Source organism: Hippopotamus amphibius, chromosome 3 (assembly GCF_030028045.1).
Source record: "Hippopotamus amphibius kiboko isolate mHipAmp2 chromosome 3, mHipAmp2.hap2, whole genome shotgun sequence".
Lineage (NCBI taxonomy): Eukaryota > Metazoa > Chordata > Mammalia > Artiodactyla > Hippopotamidae > Hippopotamus > Hippopotamus amphibius.
The window spans coordinates 142,331,713-142,357,782 of record NC_080188.1 but is presented as its reverse complement, the minus strand read 5'-3'; the positions used below and the strand labels follow the sequence as shown (position 1 = coordinate 142,357,782).

Sequence of the window (26,070 nt, the reverse complement as noted above, 5' to 3'; positions counted from 1 at the left end):
AGAACTGAACTTAAGGGCAAGAATATGAAAAACAGTGGAAATGGAAATGAGTGAGAAGGCACATACGTGAAGCAGTGACTATAGCATTTTGGTACAGGCTGTGTTCCCAACCTTCTCCATCATACCAAAGTAGAGCACATTTGCTGGAGAAACACCTGAGACTGGAAAGCTCTGACATCAAGGTAGGGTTTATTAGTACTTGAGTATTTTAAATGTTTAAGAATCACAATATCTATGGATAAAGAAGGCACATAGGTTATTAGTAACTGAATTGACTAGTTTTCCTAAAGCTGGGTCTGGAAGCCATGTGTTCTAGATACAGGATTTTAGGCAGTTGAAATCCCTCAGTACTTCACTTCACAAATTGAGTAAATGATAAAACAAACCCCCCTACAGTCTGCTTGGGTGGGTGATAATGGCTATGAATGTGCTAGCAAAAATAAGAAAAATACAAATAAAAGTACTGAGATCTATTTTGCATCCTTCCATTTCCAGCAAGAATGATTTTATTTTCTACATTCAGCACTTTGCATCATCAGGAAAGATTTCTCTCCTCCTCCTTGACAGAAGGTTTTCAACATGAGTATGACTACCTTGAGAACAGGGGCCATAAATATTATCCTCTAAAACAATCTTTACTTTGATTGAATAAGCTTTATAGTTCTTGAAAGTCAGATATGAATTTCTGGGAAGATGATTTTTTTCCTAGAGCATAATGTAGTCCTGATTACTCTTTTTGGTACATGACAAACCTCCTTGCTTCAGATTTTAGGAATGGATAGGAAGCTCCAAGACTCATTATTTAGAGAATACTTTATTAGTTTCTGTAATCAAACCCAAGTAGATAAGACCTTACATATTTAATACAGTGCGTTACCCCTGTACAAATGGAAAAAATTATGTTTAACGTTTCTAGACCAATATGGCTGTTAATTTCTGTACAATGCCAACCCAACACGGTACAACTGGGATACGTCTCCAAAGTTGACAGCACAGCTAAAGTTTCCAAAAATTCAAATTATATATATATGTATATATATATAGATTTATTTATTTATATAAAAAGACCAATAGCAGTATGTTACGCATCAATAGCAGCAACAGCTTTTCCAGGTTCTGCAGTCATCTGAACAAAATTAAGAGAGACATCCAGCACACTCCATTAAAAAAAAAAAAAAAAAAAAAAGGTAAAAAACAAAACCTCAGAAAACAGCAAAGTTCTGTTACTGTTGTGGTACCTGGCACCATTGTGTTTTTTATTTTTCTTCTTTTTTTTAAGCTTCTCCATCATCTGGAAAGAAAACGTTCTAGAATAACATCATTAAAAACAGATCTGATAAAGCACGGTCACTATTACATATCATAAAGCAGGTACAACATATTTTACATTCACAGAGGTATGATACAGTACTGTCCTACATCTATAATACTAGAGGATATAATTAAAAAGGCATTATTTGAGACTTGATTCTACTTTTCCAGCAGAGGGCCCAAAGGATGGTTATGACACAGCTCTGGTACAGAAATGCACTTCTTAGATAGGATCTCCTTTCTTTAGTGGCACAGTTCTAGGTACTCACTGCTCTTCGTTAACGTCAGCTAAAAACCGTTTTAAAAAATAAACAAATGACAACCATTGGATTCATATAAAGATGACTGAGTAGAGGCAAGCAAGACTCAACCTAACTAGTATTTGACCAAGTCTGCCATGTCTGAATGGTAAGAGCTCCATGGAAGAAAGGAGATGCCAAGCAGCACTTCAAAGCTTCGGGCCACAACCAAAACACAGCATCATTTCAAACAGAAGCGGTAGCCAAACATTTCCCACTTGGATATGTTCAAGGATGCTGATGCAAATATTTTATCATCTGCTCACTCATCCAGGAAGAACGGGAGATCAGTTACTGTACTTTGACTGTGTTCAACTCAGTCACCATGTTACAAAAATAGCAAGCTGCCATAATAAAAAATAAGGCTCCTCTATCCAGCACCAGTTATCTTCTGTTCTTCACCACCAAGCCTATAAATGCTATAACCATATCCAAAGAACATAATAAGGGAGCAAAGAAACCACGTCTGATGTCTTAGCTGGGATCATCACATTGTTCAGGCTGAGCTGTTCCTCTGCAGTGTTATTGCCCTCATGTTTCTGGTGTTTCATCTAACCATAAGGATTTTAGCTCTAAATCATATGCACTTAAAGAATGTGTGCACATATTCGTATATAAATTCTGACTGAAGATGCATGGCCGTCAACAGAGTGCATGTTATATAGTAGGTGCAAGCTGGCAAAGCCACATTTTACTGGTGCAGCAGCTGTGTGTCAGTGTAAATTGCTCCTATGTCCCTTGTGCACCTCTAAGCTCTGAACAGGATAATGTCAGAGACTGTTTTATCAGTTTGGCTGCTGGCATTATCTGACTTCATTCTCCCTCTTTCCCCGCTCCCTTCTCCCCAACCCCCTGCAATAACCCACAGCCTTTAAGATTTTGTTTCTTCGGTTTTGATTGCCTGAGGTTTGATTGGTCCAGTTCTGACAGGTTTGGTGGCTATGGTGGGTGCAGGGGGTGGCTTTTCTTCTACTTTTTCCTGACAGACACCAGGAGGGTCGGTCAGTGTTTCAGGAGGTTTACTTGAATCACTGTCCACTTTCTGGGTTTTGCCTCCTATCTGTTTGTTCTGTTGCTGTTCAGAGAAGAACCGTTGCGTGGACTGAAGAACCTCTGCTCTCTGCTTTGCCTTAAAAAATGAGAAACAACAACTGAAAATGCTGCAGTGTTACCAAAGCCTGTCAATCAATCTCAGTTCAAATTCTTTTACCAATCACAAATCAGTTTTCCCCATGTTGGTTTGGCCCCAAAGTACCTCATTGATCTTTCAGCTTTTAACGGACAGATTTCTTCCTATTTTTGAAAACATTCCATGTGATTAAAAAAAAAAAAAAAACGAAAAGAACAGGACCACCTCCCACCATCTTTTCAAAGTTTGCTCTTTTATAAAATAATAAAATAGAAATTGTTGTTGGTTTTTATCTTTTCTGGAACAGAGCTTATTGATATCAAATTTTATTTAGGTAGCCTGCTTGCAAATTTGAAAACATATATGTAATACTTAAAACTTCTATTTATCAACATGTGGTCTACAATAAAATGAAAAGGAAGCACTTATATTGTGGCATTACCAACACCTAGGACCAAATGTCTTGTGGCTGAGTCCTCTTCCCACAGCTCTCTTCTGCAGGGGAAGAGCATCAGAAATTAGTAACTACAACTTCACTTGATCACTAAGTTCTGATAGCTCCTACCACATTCTGAGCTGGTAAAATAATTTCCTAGTTTTATTGACTCTGTGCCCCCAAAGAATATACTTACGTCAATCTGTAAATTATACCACTGTAACATACAAAATTAAAACTAAAATTTCTACACCTCTTGCATATAACAAAAGCCCTTCATGTTCTATAGGTAACCTGTACTATTCAAAGATCTGAAGCAATTTTCATGAAATTTGTACCCTTCCCCACCCCATTATTAAGCTCTAATGTCATTTCCAACATGGGGATGTATGAAAATCAAGTGCCAAGAAGGCAAGAGAACTGGAAACCAAGGCCAAATGGTTTCCAAAGATTTCTACACATCCTAGTATTTTTAATGGTTATGAATGGATGGAAATCCTAGGCACACAGCCTTAATAAAAGTAGATAACACTTAACAAGCATTTCACTGTAGGGCAGTCTTTAAATTTTCTAACAGGATTGTCATAAACATGTTTCTAATTCAGAATAAAGCATTACTAGGGACATTTCCCATTTGAAAGCAGTAAGCTTTTCTTTGTTCTCGTCTGACCTGATAAATATAGTGACAAAACTGGCAAAACTATTGAGACCTCTAAAGTCAAGTCTAAGTAAATACAGAAACAGAAATAAACTGATTCAGCTAGCTGTACAGGCAGACAGGTGAGGTTTATGCTATAAAAACTATCCCCACACAGACTCCTAAAGGCACCCTTCTGCATTAGCAAACCTCATGTTTATCAGTGCCTTTTATCACGAAGGATCCCAGAGTGCTTTTTGAGTTCTTAGACTACAACGACACAATCTGTTGCAGAATATAGATGCCTCAAGTGGCAGGCAAAAAAAAGGGTATGAAACCAGTTTGACAAGAAAACTATACTTGGATGACTCATGAAGGAAGAAAAATCAAGACAGGTAACATGCCTTACCCATTCCAGAGTTTTCACACAACCACGATTTATATCTTGGGATGGGGAGATGGGGGTGAGGTGGGAAAAGAGGGAAAAAAAAAGAAAGAAGAAAATGGGGAAGCCTATAATAATTCATATTACTTATTTGCTCTTCCAAAAAAATAGCCGCTAAACTCAGATCTCCCTCAAATATTTATTTTGTAAGCAATTCATTTGGCCACAGCGTTTAAAATGTTAACTTGTTTGCTGACTATAGTTGCAAAAAACAAAAAAAACTCAAAAAACATAAAAAAAAAAAGAAAAAAAAAGAAAAAAGAAAAGAAAAAAAAGTGTGTGTGGGGAGTAGGGAGGAAAAAAAAAGAAAATTAAAAAAAGCTCAGGGACGGGGATGAATATTAAGTCTGCTAAGACAATGAATGCCTGGATATGCAGTTATGGGTCCAGAGGCATCTTAAGACATGCTTCAGAGACAGATTCTTGCTCTGTTGGCTGTTAACACTGTACTAACCTTCATGTCTTGTTCAGCCTTCAACGCAGCCTGGGCCTGATTACCTCTGACTCCAGAGAGTGATCCACAAGGACCCCTGGCTACATGTGGCAAACGAGCATGGCTCATGAGGCCTGTGGTCAGCGGAGGAGGCATCTGACTGGCCAGTGCCATTGGTGGCCTCTGAACAGGCGCTGGGAAGGTGTTAGTATGTGGGGCTCTTACCAATGGAGGGACCAGGTTAGGCTGAGAGAGTATCTGAGTGAAAAAAACAAAACATACAACATTGAACTGTTAAAAAAAAAAAAAAAAAAAAAAAGCCAACTAGACCAGGTTGGCTTATCTCAGAGTAAATCTGTGCCCATTCTGCCAGTGAAAGGAAGTGTATGGGTTTGTGCCATTCTATTACAAGGACCAAGAACAAACAGGCCACACTTGGAGAATCTAACAGAAAAATTAGGCAAAGCATGCTACAGCACTTCAGTTGGTTCTAGCATGTCAGCTACAAATTCTGAAGGGGAGACAGAAAGGCTATTAATTAGGATATCTTTTTAAAAAGATATAATTGCAGAAAAGGCACATACCTATACCAAATATATTCTGAAGAAAAATGAAAATAATACTAATTCAACAAATATATGAGAGTTCTTAACAATTTTAGTTAGTCCTTCCATATGATTAGCAAACAGAAGAGAAGCCAACATTTTTACACATACATTAGAACATCTTTTAGAATTTCCACCTCAACTACATACAGTTATTTTAAAAAAACAACCCTCCCCAACTTAAAAACTAGAAAATGTTAAGCACTGGGACCCTTCTCTGAGAAGTCAACTTCTTCAAAAAGATAAAAGGATCAGGACTGAAATAAACTATCAGAGCTGTGTGGGGAATCTTTTGACTATATTTCAATTGTCTGCTTTAGAACTATATGGTTACTATACTTGCGTCTAGCTAAAAATTGTAGAGAATATATTTGAATGTCATAAACTTACTAAAAACTATTTCTAAACTGGTTATAATACAGCAAGATTATAAAATCAGAGAAGTAGCCAGCTTAGCAGTCACTTGCAAATAAATAAAATAATTCTCATTTCTCACTTATATTTGCCCACCTGGGGTGCAAACTGTGTAGGAAACGGTTGTGTCATTCTCACAGTGGCAGGGGCTGACTGGAACTGCTTCTGATAGACAATGCTGTTCATTTTGCTGGACTGGCTGTTCGGACTTGTGGAAGTAGCCCTTGGAAAGAAGTCAGCACTGGTCAGAATAGTAGTGCCATATAAACAATGCTGTTAGATTTTTAGAGACATTGCTCTCGGTAGATTCATCTCACTTGGTAGTTGATGAAAATTTACCAAGGTGAGTTACCAAACATTAAGGTGGTAATGAAGAGATACTGGAGGCACAGATGTGAGAAAGCATACTACCTAGATTTTCCCTGGGTTAAATTTTCTTTCTTAAAATAGACTATAACAAATACATTATTGATAATTCAGTAACTTAACATTTTGGTTAAAACTATCAGAATGTCTTATGTTTACTATAGGAAAAGTGACATAAGTATCTAATAAACAAATGGTGCTCAGTTATTTGGAAATTCCATAAGCAAATTTAAATGCCCATCTTACCGGAAAGGACTAGATGTTGGTGTGGTGCTTCTACCACTGATTGGAGGTGTGCCTGGTTTTATATCAATGCCACTTCCAAAGGCTTTTAGTTCCATTTCAGACATCTAAGAAAAAGCATAAAGTAAAATTAACAGTTCTGCAATTCCATAAATTAAAGTGCTGTGTTTAGTATTCTATATATGATAACTTCATCTGGCAAAGGGCAAAGAATCTTAGTATAAAATTCTTCCACAAAATTTATGAACTCTTTGTTATTAGGTAAAAATCAGAGGGGAAGACTTCCTAGGTGGCACAGTGGTAAAGAATTCGCCTGCCAATGCAGGGGACACGGGTTTGAGCCCTGCTCTGGGAAAATTCCACATGCCACGGAGCAACTAAGCCCGTGAACCACAACTATTGAGCCCATGTGCCACAACTACTGAAGCCCACGCGCCTAGGGCCCGTGCTCCACAACAAGAGAAGCCACAACAATGAAGAGCCTGTGCACCACAGTGAAGAGTAGCCCTCGCTCGCAGCAACTAGAGAAAGCCCATGTGCAGCAATGAAGACCCAACGCAGCCAATAAATAAAATAAATAAATAAATAAATTTATTAAAAACAAAACAAAACAAAACAAAACCAAACCAGAGGGGACCAAACACATTAAAAAGTGAGCAGATAAAAAACAAGTGTATTGAGTTTGACATTTCTTGAAGGGTGGTAAAAACTGATGCATTTTGGTCAGCACATTTTATAGGCTACACAGATGCAAATACCTAAACTCATTGCCTTAAATTCTCAAAGAAACTATAAATTTCTCTTCACTTACTTTTCCTGTGGTTGCGATCATGCTATGCTGTGTTCCAGCAGGGATTAATCCCCTAAAAGGCTGGCTTACTTGTGCAGGACGACTCATGCTCTGGGCCTGTGCTTGCGGAGTGGTATGCTGTAATGGGGGCTGAAGAGTCTGAGGCAGAGCAATTAAAGGCTGCCCCGTGGATCCAAAATTAGGCAAGGAAAGCTGGGATGCTGGTAAAGGTACTGTAACCTAGAAAACAAGCAAACAGAAACCGCAGCAATTTGCTTAGACCTGTTGTATGTATATCCCTTCAACTATATATTATACATGACTCTTCAAATACTTTTGAGAAAGGTTTTAAACAGAATACTTCAATCTATTAATATATTTCAGATATAAATGTTTTGCTTAATGACTGTTTCCATTCTTTTATTAAATGTGCAACAATAAAGCAGATTAGCAGTAGAGAAACTATATATATGAAATTATGAGTATCTGAAATAATCCACAGTACATGTCTAATAACCACAAAATACAATAAAATCATGAACATACAATTTAAGAAAGTAGCTACAACTTTCACTTTTATAACATATTTTTATACTGTTTTCAGGTGTGGTCAAAATGAGCTTTGACAAAAAAAATAATCTTTCAGTTTTCACACAAATGGTACTTAATTTGAATGTCAATGGGGTGATGTTGTTTTTAATTCTCACCCCATAAAACACCCACCAAAAACAGTTATGAGAAAATTACTAATGGCTTGCCTCTCTCCTCCAGCTCCCCAACTTCCAAAGAGTAAGCTGATTATTGACATTATTGCCAGAGGAGATAGTTTCATAAAAATACACACTTTTCACTGAAAATTATTATTACATTCATATACTTAAGAAATGTGTTTGTCATTTCTACTCTGTCATACTCTGCCATACAGTCCTATGTGTTATATTAACCAGTGTGGTGGTCTTCATGGTCTTCCTGTGGCTCTAGCACAAATGGGTAAAGTATTTATCACAACTGCATATCCGGACAATGGTTTTCAAATTTTTACATGTGTGGAATCTTTTGTTAAAATAAATGATTACACAGAAATCCATTTTAAAAAGAGGTAAAAAGCATAACTGATTGAAGTGGGGGTGGGGGGAGGGGTAATGTAGGACTGAAACATGTCCCACTACCAGTAGACCCCATGGAATTCCCAGACACCTCAGAGAAAAGTCTGAAAACACTGTACCACCTCCCCATCTTGATTCTATTTAAATTTCCCAACAATAACATAAATGATAGCAACAGCAGCAACAACAACAATAATAATAAAGAAAACTGAGGAAATTTACCATGCCATAGTTTACCTGCTGGAGAGCACTCGGTGACTGGGCAGTGTTATAAAAATTAGTCTGACCAGGCTGTTGTACTTGTCCAGAATAAAGATTTGAAGCCTGGGTAAGATTCGCTCTAGCCTAGAAAATATTTTGTAAGAAGTAAGATTGAAATATATTAAGGTTATAACTTCAAAGTAATCTCTAAGAATTTTAGCATTAGATAGAAAGGAAGATCTTGTTTTTTTCCATTGTGTCTTTTAACATTTTTTCTTTCAAAACTGTTTTCTTAAATAATTTGCAGCACAGGAACACAAAGATAGTGCATGATTGCAGCTGCTGCCTTACCTGGAGAAGATGTGTATCGATCAGTTGGGAACCTCCTAGTCCTGATGCCTGACCCAGCTGATGTTCATACAGTATAGGAATAGGCTGAGTATTTGAAGTTTGTTGGAAGGCAAGGCCCGACTGTGCCTTGGCAAGTTCCTGGTGTTGGACAGCTGGAAAGTTGTGGATGGCAGTACCAGAAAGTACCACAGATGGCTGGGACAGACTGCTTTGCATAAAGGCTGGTTGAGATCTACAGAAGCATTAAAGAGAAAAGGCTTGTGTTAGAAGTTAATTCTATCTGGAATCTTATGAATGAGTATCTCCAATGACCAAAATACTCTAGTTAGAATAATTCTAGAGGCAGAGAATACAGACTGTGTCTTAAGCACTTGTTTCAAGATTTAGAGCCCTGTATACAGCAAAGCTCCACATGCAAAAGTTCTGGGAAAAGGCTTGCTCTTCCTGAGAAAATGGTAAGATTTCCTTCTCTTTAACAATGAAAATAACTCTCTTCTCGTGTTCATTAGCAAGCTCAGAATCAAATCTGCTGTTTTTCTCTTTGGTATTGACATTCTATTCAAATTCATAGCACCAATAGCTCTGACTTTTGTTATTTGTATTTCATTACTTCCGTGTGTGTGTGTGTATGTGTGTATGTGTATACACATATTTCCTTTAAGAGGTCTAAGATCTCTACGGAATGAAGCAGAGTAGTAGTTAACAACAGGATTACCCACAAAATTTTGCTTTGTTAACTGACATATAATGGACTTATAACATTATACTAGTTTCAGGTGTACAACCTAATGATTTGGTATTTGTATATATGCAAAATGGTCACCACAATGAGTCTAGTAAACATTTGTCACCACACATAGTTATGCACTTCTTTTTCCCTTGTGATGAGAACTTTTTAAGATCTATTCTCTTAACAATGTTCAAATATGCCACACAGTATTATGGTCAAAGGGTTATAAACTTTTGACCTTATTTTATAACCTCCTATTATAAAATAAGTCATGGGGATGTAATGTACAGCATGGTGACTATAGTTAATAATACTGTACTGCATGTTTGAAAGGTTTTAAAAAAATACAATGCTTGAACCTGGTGTACCCCCCCCCCAAAATAAATTAATTAAAAAAACACAATGCTGAAATCTAACCTCAGAGTGCTCTATTATTTCTGGGATGGAGGTGTCCAATCTTTACACATGAGGCAGGAACAAAACCCATTAAGCAGGAGCACTAGTCTCGGGTCACAAGCAATCTTTACAACATCTACTTATAACTGTTTCAAATATAAAATGTGAAAATCTAAGCACACTGTTAAAACTACCATAAAATGTGAAAATCTAAGCATACTGTTAAAACTACCCTGTCCTGGCAGAAATTAATTCAAGGATTCCCTGTTAATAAATACTATGCTAGTTATTAGGTTCAGAACAAGAAACAGCACAATGATGTGTTAGGGATACAAACAGCTGCTTTACAAGTCGAAACTGGTGCCCTTCCAAGTAGCCATTTGCCGCAATTACATATACAGGTTATATTATATTTCTATTGAACATGTCTGGTCTTAAAAAGTACATCTTCCAAGGCAATTATTTACATGGGAGTTACAAATACAGAATGTCAGTGCATTGCTAATCCACTTCCCATGGCTATGGAAGACATTACTAATTAATTATTGAATTCTTTTTTTAACAGAGCTGAAAAGTAGCAAACTTTTCAACAATGAAACAGCCAATACGGATTAAAAGGAGATTGGTTTTGAGATTAAATCTATTTGTTATTTCTAAATATACTGAAGTTTTAAAGTTTTAATTTTTCCACAAATTTCAAGATGACCTCAAATTTAACAACATGAAAGAGACTGCCTATAATTCCAGTTGGGGTAATTGTACTTGTACTGAGAGAGAATTTCTTGGAATAACCAAACTAAATGACAGAATAATACCAGAAAATAAAGCATACTATATAATTATACAGATGTACTGAATTCCACTGAATAATCTTTAATAAAAAAGAAAAGTGAGGGCTTCCTAGGTGGCGCAGTGGTTAAGAATCCGCCTGCCAATGCAGAGGACATGGGTTCGATCCCTGCTCCAGGAAGATCCCACATGCCACGGAGCAACTAAGCCCGTGTGCCAAAAAAAAAAAAAAAAAAAAAAAAAAAAGAAAAGTGAGGGCCACATTTATTAAGTTTAGTAATAACTCTGTTCCTTTAAGAAAGTTTGATTAGCTGAGCCTAGATTCTTTAGGAGTAAAACATGATCTGAAAGAAATGAGCAATATCAATTGATGCCAAGTTTAATCTATAAAGTATGGAAATTCTACCTGAACCACTTATAAAGCAAATTTCTAAAAGGAAATGCTTAATTTTGCAAGCTTCTTTACACTAAATGTCCTGAGAGGAATTTATTTTTCTTTTTGGTGGTTTAGGGCCATTACCATGAGTATCAATGACAGGTATACCATGATGATGGCTGAGTTATGCCATGATCACTGCTATCATTCAACTCTTACTCCACCCTTCCACTCTCATTAAGTTGGAGATGAGAGATACCTGGGTTAAACCCAGGCTCTGCCACTTATTTGTAGTGTAACATTAGGATAAAACAACAAACAAACAAAAAACAACAAAACACCCGGATGTCAAATGGGGATGACTTAATCTACCTTATACAGTTTTGTGAAAACTAAGTAAGTTAGTGTATGTAAAGGGCTGAATAACTACCATATATAAAGAAGTTCAATGAAGATCAGTTTTTGTTACTTGCTTAATTGCAAAGATAACTTCCAGTGACTCTTTCAGAAGAATGGTTCCTCTGCACTACACAGCATAGTCATCACCACCACTTCTATTCTTTGTTTGACACTCTACTTCTCTCGTTTTTATTATATTCCACCCTGGCCTCTGCCCCCTTACACACTGCTGTCATCTGCCATGCCTCAGCTCTTACACAGAGCAGGCATGGATTCAGATTTGTTAGCAGCAAGATGACACAAACTTTTAGGTCCTTTAGCAGCTATTTTCTGTGATTTCTAATTATTATGAAACTGCTATTAGCCTCTTCCTCAAGAAGATTTGAGGCTTCATTTTGGTAATTTCTGTCAGACTTTACTGAACCAAAGGCTGAAGTTCATGACATAAACTCAATACTATTATTTAATGTAGTTTATAAGAGGGCCATCCTGCTTTCAGGGGGAAGGAGAGAGTAGCAGGGATGTGATACAGAAGGCTCAGCAATTACACTGTTTCCAACATCACAAACATAATTTTAAAGCATTTACCTATATGGTTGAAGTGAAGAACTAAATAGTTCCTGAGCCTGGGAAACAGCAGGTCCAGCACCCAAACTCAGCTGGGCTTGATGCTGTCCTTGCAGTGGTGCATAAATAGGGATTGGAATCTGCTGAACTGAAGTTGGCTGCAATGCAATGAAAAAACAATATATGAACACCATTTACACAAATGACAACACCTGGAAAATAAAAATTTGAGCCATGAAACAAAAGATTAATAGTATGTATCAGTTCCCTTTTAAAACAAAACCAAATGTAAACACCTAAAATTTCTTTTCAACCCATTACTAGCTCTACATTGAGCCCCCAAATACTATTACACCATAAAAAGGCCAAGAAACAAATGTAGGACGGAAGAAGCCTGTGATATTTACCTGAGAGAGACCTGGCTGGAAACCTTGTTGCTGAGCCAAGGATGGTGGAGCCAATCGTGCATGTTGGGTATTGAATAAATGACTTGTGTCCATATAGAAAGCCGGGATTTGAGCTACAGATTGGCAAGAAAAAGCAGCAGTAATGAGTGTCTAAACCTCAGGATTTTCCAAACAGCAATGAAAAGCCAAACTTTAAAGCAGATTTCAAATTAAGTGAGCCCTCTGAAAATTAATACGGCCAAGGAAAAACTAGAAATGTGAAAAGATGCAAATGCAAAAAGATGTAAAACTTCTACTAGACAGGTATATGTAAATTAAAACAATGAAACTCTAGTACTTGTGAAGGTAGGAATAGACACTCTCACATACTGCCACTGGGGTAAAAATTTGTAAAATTTTACATAATCCACTAAAATAGAAAATGAACCTACCTGTTTACCAGCAAATCCACTCCAATTTTAAATCTACCAACTAGAATTTACCAAAATATTTCAAAAGAATTGATATTTAATAATTGAAAACATTTGGTATAGATTCTTAACAAATTTCTTCTCTATGTCTATACCCACCACTTTGTGTTATGCTGTTTTTAAATAATAGTATGTTTGGGAGAACTTCCCATGTTGTTTTTAATTTATTATCACTATAAACAATACTGCAATGAATGAACACCATCATATATATATATCTGATTAAAAAGTAGGCTTATCTGTACGGTAAGATTCCAAATTATGAAACTGTTACTACAGGGACAATGTACACATAAAATATACATAAAAAATGAGATACTTTTCTAAAAAAATTATGCCAATTTATATGTTCATTAGCAATGTACTTTAAGAGCCTATTAATAATACCTGTGGATCCTTACAGATACTGGGTATTAAATATGCTGGGTATTATCAATCTTCCTAGTATTTCCCACATAGAGAGACAAAAAAATAGCCTCACTGTCCTTTTATTTTGAATTTAAATCATTAATGAGCTTGAATATTTTTCACTTATTTACTATTTAACTCAGATAAACACTGTGATATTTAACAGGACAAGTTACCCTCCCCAATATATAATTTTTTTCTTTCTTGTTGTTCTTAGATTTATTCTTCCTCATGAACTTTATCATCAATTTGTCAGGTTTCAGATAACAAACTTTGGTTATCTGTCGAGGGTTGGTTCCAGGACCACCCCCCCATCCTGCCAGGTACCAAAATCTGCAAATGCTCAAGCCTCTTATGTAAAATGGGGTATATCATTTGCATATAACCTAAGTACATCCTCTCATATACTTTAAATTATCTCCAGATTATTTATAATACCTAATACAATGTAAACACTATGAAAACATTAATAAAAACCTGCACGCAAAAAATGTTTTGTTTTTTTGAATTTTGTGAATTTTTTTCCAAGTACTTTCAATCTACAGTTGCTTAAACCCGTAGACTTGAAATCCATGGATATAGACTGTACTGGACACTAATTTGTCTACTATATATGTAACACATGTGTAGGAAACAACTGCCACAAGCCCTAGAATGCTTATCAAAGAGAGACAGCATTCAATTCTATGAGGAAACAAATGTGCAAAGCAGATCAAAAAGTATTTAAACTTGAAAGGGTAAGGGGAAGAGACAAAAATAAGCATTAAAACATCTTCATTTTCTAAATTCCTTATATTCAATCTTAAAAAAAAATCTTACCTGCTGCAGACTGAGACACATAGACTTGTGGACTCTGTTGTTGCTGGGCAATAAGGGAAGGCATGCAGCTTAACTGTGAAAAATGACTTGCAGAAGGCAGGCTGCTTGTCTGTAATTGTTGGGGTTTCACTTTACAAATATTAGGAGGGTCTGATGTGGTTGTAGATTTTGTACTCAAAGAAGAGGTAGTATATGTACCAGCTCCTACATTGGGGAGAGGGATAAAATAAGGGGGAAATGTAGTATATTTTAAAGTACCACTGTTGCTCACAGTAAACTCAAGCACCAATCGGAAATTGGAAAACTAATATTTATGCCCACTATGTACTTATATACTGCACCTCAGACCAAAAGTGGATATGAGGTGGCTGTAAAAGGAAGAAACACTTATGAGATGCAAATAAAACTATAAAATCTGGAGAAATATAAATAGAAAACTAAAATGAGAAAACTTAAAAATAAACTCACAAAATAAGGAGGGTAAGCGTCTATATAACGTTATAATTTAGCCTCAAACTAGTATTTAGTTTTTAACTATCACAAAGGATAACCAAGAGTTTCATTCATTTATGTGGGGCATAAACATAAGCATATAAATGGGCCTTGAGAGATCACAATTGCTCCTAAAAAGTTTTTTTCCTCTTTGTGGCAAAATACCCTAAAGATAATCTTTAAAACTTCGTTTATTTATAAATAAATATTTGAACATGTATTAAAGGCCAGGCACAGACATAAGAACACAGAAAGACAAAGTGCTGCACCTGAAGAATAATTATTAATGTAATATAAAAGCTTAACAAACTGCTCGTTGAAGTCATATAAACTTAAGACTATTTTTTTCTTTCCTTGTATATATACAAGCAAAAACTGGTATTTAGTAATATTTTAAAAACAAGACAAACTATTAATAATACTAGAGCAAATGACAATACAGGTATTTGATTAAAAAGTGTGATGTAGTAGTTATTATCATTTTCAGACATCAAATGATGTTCAGACATCAAATGATGTTCTGTTCTTCCACTTGAATCTCTACCAGTAGGATGACTAGGCAAGAAGGTCCTTGTTAAAAATGTATCCTAGCTGAGAAGAGGGTGGGAAACTAGACCCAGAGGAAAGGAATAATAGTTGGGTTCCAAAGAAAAAACTAGGAACCTTCCCATCCCTTTATCTCCTAATCTTCCTACCATACCCTCCTCCTGATTTCTTTATAGCCTCACCCACTATCCACCCAAGTAGTCTGCGGCCCAAGCTGGTTAAGTGTAATGAAGATGCCTTGCAAATGGGTGGTGGGGAGTGCCTGGAAGGGTTTAAAGAAGGAAGAAGTACAGTTGGAATACTCTGATTTGAATCTTTGAGTTTGTCTTAATACGTATGTCTGATTCCAGATAATGTCAAAATAACTATAGTACAACCCAAAGAACAGTCCTTTTGGTGCTTAAAACTAGCACAGAAGGCCAGAATATTGAAAATCATTACTGCAATCATTAAACGAGAACTAGCCAAAGTAAATTCTGTGCTGTATGTGTTTTATATGTATTGGAAAGGAGTTTCCTACTGTTTTGGAAGCATTAGACAGTATTAGAAAAACTTAAAATTAAATTTCTATTTTCAGTAGAAGAAACATGGTTCTACACATGGTAAAAGGGTGTACCTTCTTAGACTCAAATATTTCAGAAACATCTCTGGTTCTTTAAGAACGATAAAAGCCCCATATGAGATAAAGTTCAATGAAAGGATTACACACTAGTGAAACATTTAGAAAGAAAACCACCTTCTAAGTTGGGGCACTGATGGATTCGCCTTAAAAACAAACAAACAAAAAACCCCCAAAACTAATGGATATCATTTACTCAAATAATACAGACTGGAAATTCTCTACCTGTAACTTCCCCAGAAAATCTGTCAAATCAATAGACTTAGGCTGAGATTTTTAAGCTCTGTGATTCTGTGTTATTTCTGAGTCGGTCTAATTAGCTGTAAAAGTTAAATAATAAAAACCAAAAGGTGATATTTATAGAAAAATTTAGAGGAACAAGACAAAACTTTCCACCAATTACTTATTGGTATCTGTGTTGGGGGTTGGAGTTGGAAGAAAAGAAGATCAAGTGAAATAAATACCTACCAAACTAAAATTGGGAGAGGGCAAAGAGGGGGAGGGAGGTAAAATGGCAAGATGTTTATAAAACAGCTGATAATTATCTCATGTGTAATCTTCTGTCTTTTATAACTAATATTCTGAGGGACAGTAAACAGGAAAAGATCATAAGAAACTTTAAGTAATTTAAGATATTTAATGAAACGGTACAAGAAGACTTCTACCTGATAGTGAAGTTGTGGGAGTGACTGAAGCAACAGGAATCTGAGGCATCGATGCACTTGAGAATGAATTGTAATTAGCAGTGCTTGGTCCACTGGCACTACTGCTGACTCCACTTGCAATTGGAGGTGCTGTGGAAGTTACTGGAGATCCCTTTTCCCTTACATTTGGAGAATTCTCCCATGCCTTACGTGCAGACTCCATCTGCAACAAAATGGACATTTTTTTAAAGCCAAAAAAAAAAGAAAAGAAAAGAAAATCACTATGCTATCACAGAACTAATGTACACATATATACAAATATATATACATAAATGTATTTCAAATATAATCTTCCTAAAACCACAAATACAGATTAAGACAGTAAGGCTTTCAAACCTTTCGCTTTCTCCTTTATCTCTACTTCTTTACTCAAATTGGGAGGCAGTGGGCTTTAATTAGGCCTCTATAGAGAGCTTGTTGAAGGCTTTGGCCAACAGGTCAGTGAAACAAACTCACAGCTCTTGTATCATCTAAACATGGGTCCCTACTCCTACCAGTGGATAAGGAAATGGAAATACCATGTCCCTTCAGGACTGACTCATGACTCTGATTCTAGCAGGAAAGACACTAAAGGCCTTCCTTTAAATATCCATTCTCTCCAGTCTTTCTTTTTAAGTCAACAGTTCTCAAATGGCAAGTGACAGGCACCTTTTGTTTGGCTGTTTTATGCTCACAGAGTTTTAAAAGGCAGGGTAACAAGACAGGTTTTAGGCTTCGGAACAGTAGAAACATTTTCTGTTTCACGTCCAGACCCCAATCAAACATTTCAGCTTCTGACTGCCACCATTTGTTTTTGTGGCTGCTGGTTTTATCTGTAGGTTTAGTTTCTTAAAAGGTACAAACAGGTGTTTAATCTATCTAGAGCTGTTCAACAGACATATAAATGCAAGTCACATATAATTTTAAATTTTCTAGTAGCCACACTTAAAAGAATAAAAATAAACTAATTTTGGTAACATATTTTATTCAACGTAATATAGCTATAATAATAATTAAGACCTATAATCAATATAAAAATTGAGATGTTTTATTTTAAAAAAATTAGTATTTCAGATCCAGCATCTATTTCATTTTACACTTACAGCACACACCTCAACTGGGATTAGCCACATTCAAGTGCTCAATAACTACATGTGGCTTGTGGATACTGAACTGGAGAGCACAGATGTAGATCCTCAACTATCCTGAGGCTCCTTGAACAGGAAAGGAACAGATACAGAGATTCTGAAGTTTTTAGTTCTGCTAGTAAAAATACTGAGCCGAGAGGAGAAAATCCAAGATAATCTATAGAGTTCAGCTGCAATGACTTACGTGAAGGTACTTTTCACAAGTAAGATTTTGAAATACCACTGTTGGGAAGTTTGTAGGTCCCTGAAATACCATCTTAAAAAATTTCAACCTGATTTTAAGTATTTAAGAAATATTACATGTCTCCCTACTTTCCTATTAAAACACACCATATATAATTTAACTCTTTCTTTATGGCTAATATCATTACTACAAATTCAAAATATAGAACACTTTTAGGTTTGCTTGATTCTTTCCTTTTCCTCACAATCACCTTGCTGGTTTCAAATGTGTTTTACTTTAAAGCAAAAAGTCTCAGAGGGTAAGATACAAAACCAAAAAAACCCCACACCACCACTTAGGAAGTTAGACAAAATGCAATTTGCTTGTACTACCTGAGATTTTATGGCTTAGAGCAATTTTACAGACTATAATTTCCTTTTATAACCAGTCTTGTTGCATTGGAAATACATAAATTATAGCATATCAATCTTACATAATATTTAAGCCACACACATTGGCTTCATTTCATTTCTTAAGCAGAAAGAAAATTTAGATTCTGATTTTTAAAATTCAAGGAAACTAAAAAGTATAGTTACTTAACTATATTTTCATTTTTCCTTTTTTGGCAAGTATATTGTCAGTAATAACCCATATAACAGAAATTTCCATACTTTATAAATTACCCAAATAAAGAGAGGTGTCAAAAAAAACCCCTAAAAATAGGTAATCAACAAGGACCTACTGTATAGCACTGGGAATTCTACTCAATATTCTGTAATAACCTATATGGGAAAAGAATCTGAAAAAGAATGGATATATGTATATGTATAACAATCACTTTGCTGTACACCTGAAACTAACAAAACATTGTAAATCAACTATACTCCAATATAAAATAAAAATTAAGAAAAAAGTAAAAGAAACTATAAAAAGTCCAAGTTAATACAATTTAATTTAAATTTACTTTAATTCAAATGTATACTATTTCTTTTTAGCGTGTTAAAAACATTAAGTGGAAGGCAAGGTGGAAGGGCCTTCTGAAGACTCAACAACTGGCCTGAAGAATAATTACTGATGATACTATATTTACTTATGTGAAATGAGACTACTGCCTTTAAGCAGAATAATGGTAAAAATCCCATACAAGATATAGTATGAAACACAGGTTGAGACAGTCATTCAAAAAAGGCTGAGTAGGAACTGGCAGTAAACACTAAGTACTGGGTAAACATGGAGATGACACAAAGAGAAGTGGTTGTCTTGTAAAATTTTATAGTCTCAAACTTGTATTAAGCAGCTTCTTAAAAACAAGCTGGGGTTTAAAAAAAAAAGAAGTTGGGGGGGCGGGGAGGGAACAAGAGTCTAGAAACAAACACTGGCCACATTATAGAACAACTTAGTTACTCCCTCTCCTAAAGATCACCAAAAAGATTCACTGGCAACCCAGTGCAGCATTACAAAGCCCTGCTATAGTAAAGGATAAATACCTGCCCAGGTTATACAACTAAACAAACAGCACCAAAGAGATAAATATATGCAGTTAAAAAAAAATTCTCAATTCCACATCTGTACTTTTTAATCACTGACTAATCTTGAGGTGAACAACTGATATAAAATACTCTCAAATAACTCAATTGTAAAAAAGTATTAGTAAAGCTCAAAATTGTAAGTGTAACAGGAGATTAAAAAAAAAAACAAGCCTAAACTTCTTGACATCAAAAAGCACATGTCGTGTAAAATCTCTTTTGGACCCTTATTCAAAAATTATCCAACAAAAATCAAATCAAAATCAGTTGTATTAATCAATTACATTTTTTATAAAATATTCTTAACTACTACATTGCATTCGCTAAATTCACACATGACTTACAGGACAGACAAAATGAGCATTCTTACCATTATCAGTACTTAGGATAAAAAAAACATGCAACACCAAGTTATTTCTTTTCTATACAACTAATGTATCCAATAATTATTAAGATCTCAAAGAGGAACTCAGTACAAACATGAAATATAGAATGCTCTCCTGTATTTTTAAGACAAAATTCAGAAGCCTAATAGGCCCCGCTTCAAATATAGGTCAAGTCACTGCTACGCAGTATTAGCAACTAATAAAATTTTAAGGTATAATTTGACATCACTCCATTTCCTCAGCTTAGTACTGCTGCTTATCATACAAAACTAGAAAAATACCAAGAGTATTGCTATGTCCCCTTGCATGCAATAATCAAGGACCTTTAGAGATGGATGTCGTACATACCTTGAAGGTGAGGCTGAAAGTAGTGGGAGGAATTGAAGTTAGGCTGGAGCTCTGTTGTATAGTCTCCCTCTTAGGGAGGGGGAGGGTGTTGGGCAGGGGCACCTGAAAAGGCAGGCAACACACATCACAATCTAACTAAGTCTGCTACAAAAGCCCCACTAAAGGTAATGCTAATTTATTCTAAGGTTATTTTCATCAGTGCCAACAGGAACAACTGACTACTTACATTGCGTTTATAGTAACTGATAGTTCTAGACATCTTAGATCAAACTTCTGAGAAGAAATATTATGTTTATTTATGCATAAATTGACAAAAACAATCTGTCACAAATATAAGGTATAAACTCAAAGGCTATGCTTCCTATATTTTAATGTATATACAAAACACCTGGGCATGTTGTTAAAATGCAGATTCTGATTCACTTGGCCTGGGGAAGGACTGAAATTCTGCCTCTCAAACAGGCTCCCAGGTGATACTGATGCTGCTGGTCCCTGGACCACACACTGTAGAGCAAAGCTCTCAGGACCCACAGGCTCTACGAGAAGCATTTAACATGATAGGGTGAATATAAGAAATCATCCTCTTTATAGAAATCTAGTCAACTTATAACTAGATTCAAGAACAAAAGTAATGTTTGGGAGGAAAGTATATAACATCACCTCCACCCCATTACACTAAACAAATTGCTTTGCTGTAGTAAGACATGATTATGGCAAATACTGTTAGAAACTTGAAGATATTAGAAATTTACTACTTATATTTCTTTTTCCTCTAAGTCTTTGGATCTTGAGATTTTATTAGGTCTACTATGTGATTGATTTTGATGGTTCAGTCAGTTGTTTAAATAAAATGACTGAGATGCTGGGGGGTGGGGCGGGTTAAGATAATCACTTTGTGATACTATGGACAATCTAGTGGAGATTATTTTATAAATCTTTAAAATAGCTGTGCCATTATAATCAAAGACTACCTGCATTTAAATCTTCAAGACATTCAAGATTCAAAATGACTGCAGTATTAGGTACTACAACCAATAAATATCAGTTAAGATCCTTAAAAAGTGTGTTGAGTCTCAATAAGGGAAATAAGCCTTTTTTTCAGTTTAATTTTAATTTCAATTTTTGCTTTTTTCGCCACGCCACACGACTTGTGGGAGCCTAGTTCCCTGACCAGGCATCAAACCCATGCCTCTTGCAGAAGAAGTGCAGAATCCCAACCACTGGACCAGGGAATTCCCCAGTTTAATTTTTAAAAAGACAAGTTCTATGCATAAAATGAAGCCGCTAGATTAATGAATGAGAAAAGGATATTTCAAAAGGTCCTAAAATTCTTCCCATGTAGGATGTATGTTTTTAACACTACATTAAGCTCAGAATCACCACCAAGCTTGGCACAAATAAGCAACACTGTGAAATAATTCCAAACTGATGACCTTTTATAATGTTCCCTGACCCAAAATGATCTTCTGATGTCAAACTCTGGATACCCTGCTAAAACTCAAATATAGACTGTTTACTTATACACAAGACTTGGCGTCTTCCTTTCAGTTATCCTCCGTGTACAAGTCACTATGTTAATTAGCCTTGCTGATCAGACAGAAACCATTAAAATGCCCATATGGATATTTTCAATGAGTTTGAAGGGTTCTGAGAATAATGATCTTTCCTTCCATATTCATATTTTATGAATTATATTTTTAGAAAAGAGTAGCTTGGCAGAAAGCAGCATATACTTTCTGGAAAAGGTAACATTCTCCATATTTTCCTACAGTGAGAAAAGACACCACAATTCAAGTATAATTAAACCTTATTGAGACACTATGATTCAATATTTGATACTCCATGTAGTGACATCAGGAATGAAACTGACAGGAAGTCTTTTTGCCCCTCCCAAGTTTTGCATTACTTCCTACAAGAAGTTAAATAAACCTTTCTCCGAAAGGTCAGGGGAAGAGGATTTGGCACATGAAGTGAAGTTTTACAACATAGGTTAAGTTGGACAAATTACATTAATCAGCTTCAAAGGTGCTCTCCCATCACAAACAGAAAATGTGTGACTTCCTCCTTTCTCTCCCTTTTCCTTCAGCTGGACCACAAAAGTTAGAGTAAATGATCCCTAATGCATCTTATCTGAAAGTTTATATACCTGATGCCAGAGAGAAAACATAGGAAAGACACTGTAATAAAACATAATTGAGATTTTTATTCTCAAGATGATAGAGTTAAAGCCTTTTAAGAGATCTTTAAATATATCTGAAAAGGTTATATTTTAAAAAGAAGCCTTTGTTTAATATAGAGGGCTATTTTAAAAAGAGAGCAGATGACCGAATTTCCACCATACCTGTCCTCCACAGCAAAAGCCATACATGTAACTTCTAAAATGCACTTCTTCCATGGGAGGTTACCTAACTGCTTTTTGGCTTACAATTTTTCACCTGTCAGTCAGTGAACTAAGCAAAATACTAGACTGTACTGATTTTTAATGGAGTCTTGAATTATAACATGGTTGCTGTGAGATACCAGAGCCAAACTTACATAACTTACTATCACCTTTTAAGAGAGCATTTAAGGGTTTATGAAGATATACATTATAAGTCAATCTTTAAAAGAGGAATGAAGTGTTAAGGTCCAGTATAATTTTTTAAATTCAAAAAGAAACAGATAAATCTTTGGTAATAATCTAATTGTCTTTTTGTTTCAAGTGAATGAACTTTCACTGCATTATAAAAAAGTGTCATTTAAAAACAAAATTACCAACCAAATGAAACGATGAATCTGTAGAATGTGAAAGCTAAGAACAAAAATTCTTACCAAAACCAGGTTAATAGGATTAGTACTGATGAAACCAAGCCTAAGTATCATAAGCTTGGATGTTAAACATAAAGCTGATGACTTTCAGGGGGAAAACAACAACTCAGCTTTGACTATTTCCCCTAATTATACTACAGTGCTCCTAATACAAACTTGCTATCAACTCTTACCCTGAGAAGAGTTAAATACTGGTCATAAAGTGTGTATCAGATAACAACAGCCAGGTTCCTATCCAAACTTGCCACATCTCAGGTTGATTACTTACATTATTAACCAAAGTATCCTCCATCTTTGCATTATTAGTAGCCACAGTGTTAGGCAGAGAGGAAGAAGGTGTAGTATAGTCTGTTACAGACTCCTGTGGAGTGGTAATAGAAAAAAATACGTTTTAAACTGAATTAAAGAGTCACTTTCTAATGACAACCTAACAGTTGTAAAGTTGTTCTGGAAGAAAGCAGAAGAGGAGAGCAGGCCTTAAGATTCAAATCTTAAAAGACCAACAGTGGGATGAAACAAACATGGATCCACCACATTTCAACTACTGCTGGGGTCCTATATATTTAAAAAATATACTGCATAGTACTAGCAGGTTGTCAATAGTACCAAATATTTATTTCTGTGGATTTCTAAAAGAACTCTGTGTGGTTCTTATTCTCAATCTATAGCTTACTTTCAACTATAGATTTTTTATTTTCTTCACAATAAAACATGGACAAATGAACATCAAGATCTTAGCTGTCACAATTAGGTTTTAGGATAGGATAAACTCCTTGTTTATCATCATGAATCTCTTCTTTAAACATGGTAGAGTTAGATCACACAAGCTTTTCACTTCCATGCACTGAACTGTATGGCAATTAAAAAGAGAAAAATACTCAAGTAATATGAAAGATTCCATCTACCTTTCTCCTCAATGAATATATGTTCCAGAGTGAACACCAAATGGCAGATATAAATTTGCTACTCCCACAACCGTCAGTCCCCGTAAGTCACTCAGTGTATCTTGCCTTATTGAGTATTTTTAAAGTTATGCATCTTTCATTCAATGTAGTCCCTAAAGGCAAGTCAACCATTCCCGTGGTGTTCAACCAATGAAACATGATCTGTTCCAACCCTGGAAGAAAACTGGCTATACTGGAGCTACTAAAAGTTTATCTTATTTCCTGACTCCAGAAACTCACCAGTGTGCAAGATAAGGAGGGGCCCATTGTAACTCCATTAACAAAATAAAAAGTAATATAGAGCAATTGAGTATTTTTTCACTTTACTCAATAGTCTAGAATTAAGAGTGAGTTTCCACAGAATGAAGTTACTGTAAAGAATTTCTTTAGATCACATACGCACATCATGAAATAAAATCTCTGCAGAAATAATAACCCATATAAGCTATAGAAACAAGTGCCTCAAGCAAAAAAAAAAAAAAAAAGGTATATTGTTGCTGTCTTCCCCTTTTAGATGTGGTTTGCACCAATTGAACTGGCAATCACTGCATGCTGCTTACCTTCACGTTAGTGCCATATTCTGTGGATGATACTGAGATCATTGTTCCTATCTCAGCAGACATTTCTGAAACTGCTTTGGTTTCCTTTGTTGTCACAGGATCTGTACTTCTGACTGTAGCAGGGCTTGGTTTCTCTTGTCCTTCTGGCTCCACCTGTTGGGCATCTTTTACTTTCCTATTTTTTAATGAACGCTCCTTTCCAATAGGACCAGGTTTATGTTCTTTGTTTTCTACTGGACTTAAATCTGGAAGCTAAATTCAATGTTTATGACAAAAACACATAATGATCAAAGACATTCACTGAAAACTAAATCCAATTTTAAAACTTATTTATTCTTCTTAAGTGTTAGTGGCTTTCATACAATTATATCTGGACCATGAATTATATTTACCTTCTGGGCTTTGATAGGGCCTGCCCGTGGCTGCTTCTGCCGTTGTTCTTTAGGTTCAGATATTTTGTCAGTAGGTTTCTCCGAAAGAACAGGAACAATTTCATTTTCATTTCCGTTTGAAGCTGGAGCACCAAATTGAATTGTGTCAATTCCAATTTCAACTCCACTTTCTTGACTAGTCTTTGTTCCCTAGTAAGATAACATTTAAAAATTTGCTTCAAAGCAGAGTTCAAATTTGACTAAATGATTTATGTAATAGCACATACTTTTAAAGTACAACAGAAGGTCTGAAGCAATCTACATCTAACTGAGATTAACTGACACTGGCTGTGTTTTAAGAGAAGATTCCCTTAACCACTACTGATCTGTATTAGAAAACAACTGATAAAATAAAAACGAGGACAAGACTTAATTTTAAAGTCCTGGCTTTAAGTGCCCTGGGTTGAAGGGTAAATCACAGCCTCAAGTTAAAACAAATGTAAAACAACAAACACAGAAAGACACCACCAGCAACCAACAGATAAATAAATGAATTAATTCGGGAGCAGAAAAAAGATAGGTGTCACCCACTTCTGCTTTGAAAATAAAATGAATTAATACACATGAAAGTACATTGTGATTGGTAATGGAATGCACACACCTTAGGAATTCATTCATCAATTAAACCACTAATTTATGTAATACCTTCTTTGTGCTAGGTGCTGATCCAGGCAGACACTACCAATCTAACTTACAGAATATGTGCATTATAACGGATGGAGAAAATAAACAACTAAAAAGTTAGATAAGGGATATGCAAAAATTAAAATATGGTTAAGCCACTTAGAAAAAGGCCCCTAGGAGGTCACACTGAAACTGAATTTAAAATGCAGGATTAGGTGTTCCACCCATTTTTAGATTGGGTTGTTTGTTTTTTTGATATTGAGCTGCTTGTGTATATTGGAGATTAATTCCTTATCAGTTGCTTCATTTACAAATACTTCCTCCCATGCTGAGGGTTGTCTTTTTGTCTTGTTTATGGTTTCCTCTGCTGTGCAAAAGCTTTTTTAAGTTTCACTAGGTCCCATTTGTTTATTTTTGTTTTTATTTCCATTATTCTGGGAGGTGGTTCAAAAATGATCTTGCTATGCAGTGAGAGTAGCACTGACATATACACATTACCAAATGTAAAACAGATGGCTAGTGGGAAGCTGCTACAGAGCACAGAGAGATCAGCTTGATGCTTTGTGAAGACCTAAAGAGGTGGGATAGGGAAGGTGGGAAGGAGGCTCAAGAGGGAGGGGATATGGGGTTATATGTATATATATACCTGATTCATTTTGTTGTAC

At 35.7% G+C, this 26,070-nt stretch overlaps 1 protein-coding gene across 17 annotated transcripts in view; it reads right to left on the bottom strand.

Annotated features, from left to right (window-relative positions):
- Positions 1–607: 607 nt before the first annotated feature.
- The window catches only part of PRRC2C (proline rich coiled-coil 2C), a 96,761-nt gene continuing 71,298 nt past the window's right edge, over positions 608–26,070 (bottom strand). For 2 of the 17 annotated variants that reach the window (XM_057729994.1, XM_057729992.1), the window contains exons 21-35: positions 24,743–24,931; positions 24,351–24,602; positions 23,115–23,207; positions 20,039–20,140; positions 16,450–16,651; positions 14,128–14,331; positions 12,431–12,543; positions 12,045–12,181; positions 8,767–8,998; positions 8,437–8,559; positions 7,130–7,348; positions 6,322–6,425; positions 5,806–5,932; positions 4,712–4,948; positions 610–2,739 (exon numbers count right to left, since the gene is read on the bottom strand). In XM_057729994.1, coding sequence (XP_057585977.1) covers positions 2,482–2,739; positions 4,712–4,948; positions 5,806–5,932; positions 6,322–6,425; positions 7,130–7,348; positions 8,437–8,559; positions 8,767–8,998; positions 12,045–12,181; positions 12,431–12,543; positions 14,128–14,331; positions 16,450–16,651; positions 20,039–20,140; positions 23,115–23,207; positions 24,351–24,602; positions 24,743–24,931 — 2,592 coding nt within the window. In that variant the 3' untranslated portion in view covers positions 610–2,481. Of the gene's footprint in view, positions 2,740–2,865; positions 2,904–3,181; positions 3,235–4,711; positions 4,949–5,805; positions 5,933–6,321; positions 6,426–7,129; positions 7,349–8,436; positions 8,560–8,766; positions 8,999–12,044; positions 12,182–12,430; positions 12,544–14,127; positions 14,332–16,449; positions 16,652–20,038; positions 20,141–23,114; positions 23,208–24,350; positions 24,603–24,742; positions 24,932–26,070 lie in introns of all 17 variants that reach the window. The other 15 variants (XM_057730005.1, XM_057730007.1, XM_057730001.1 and 12 more) reach the window with 14 other exon arrangements.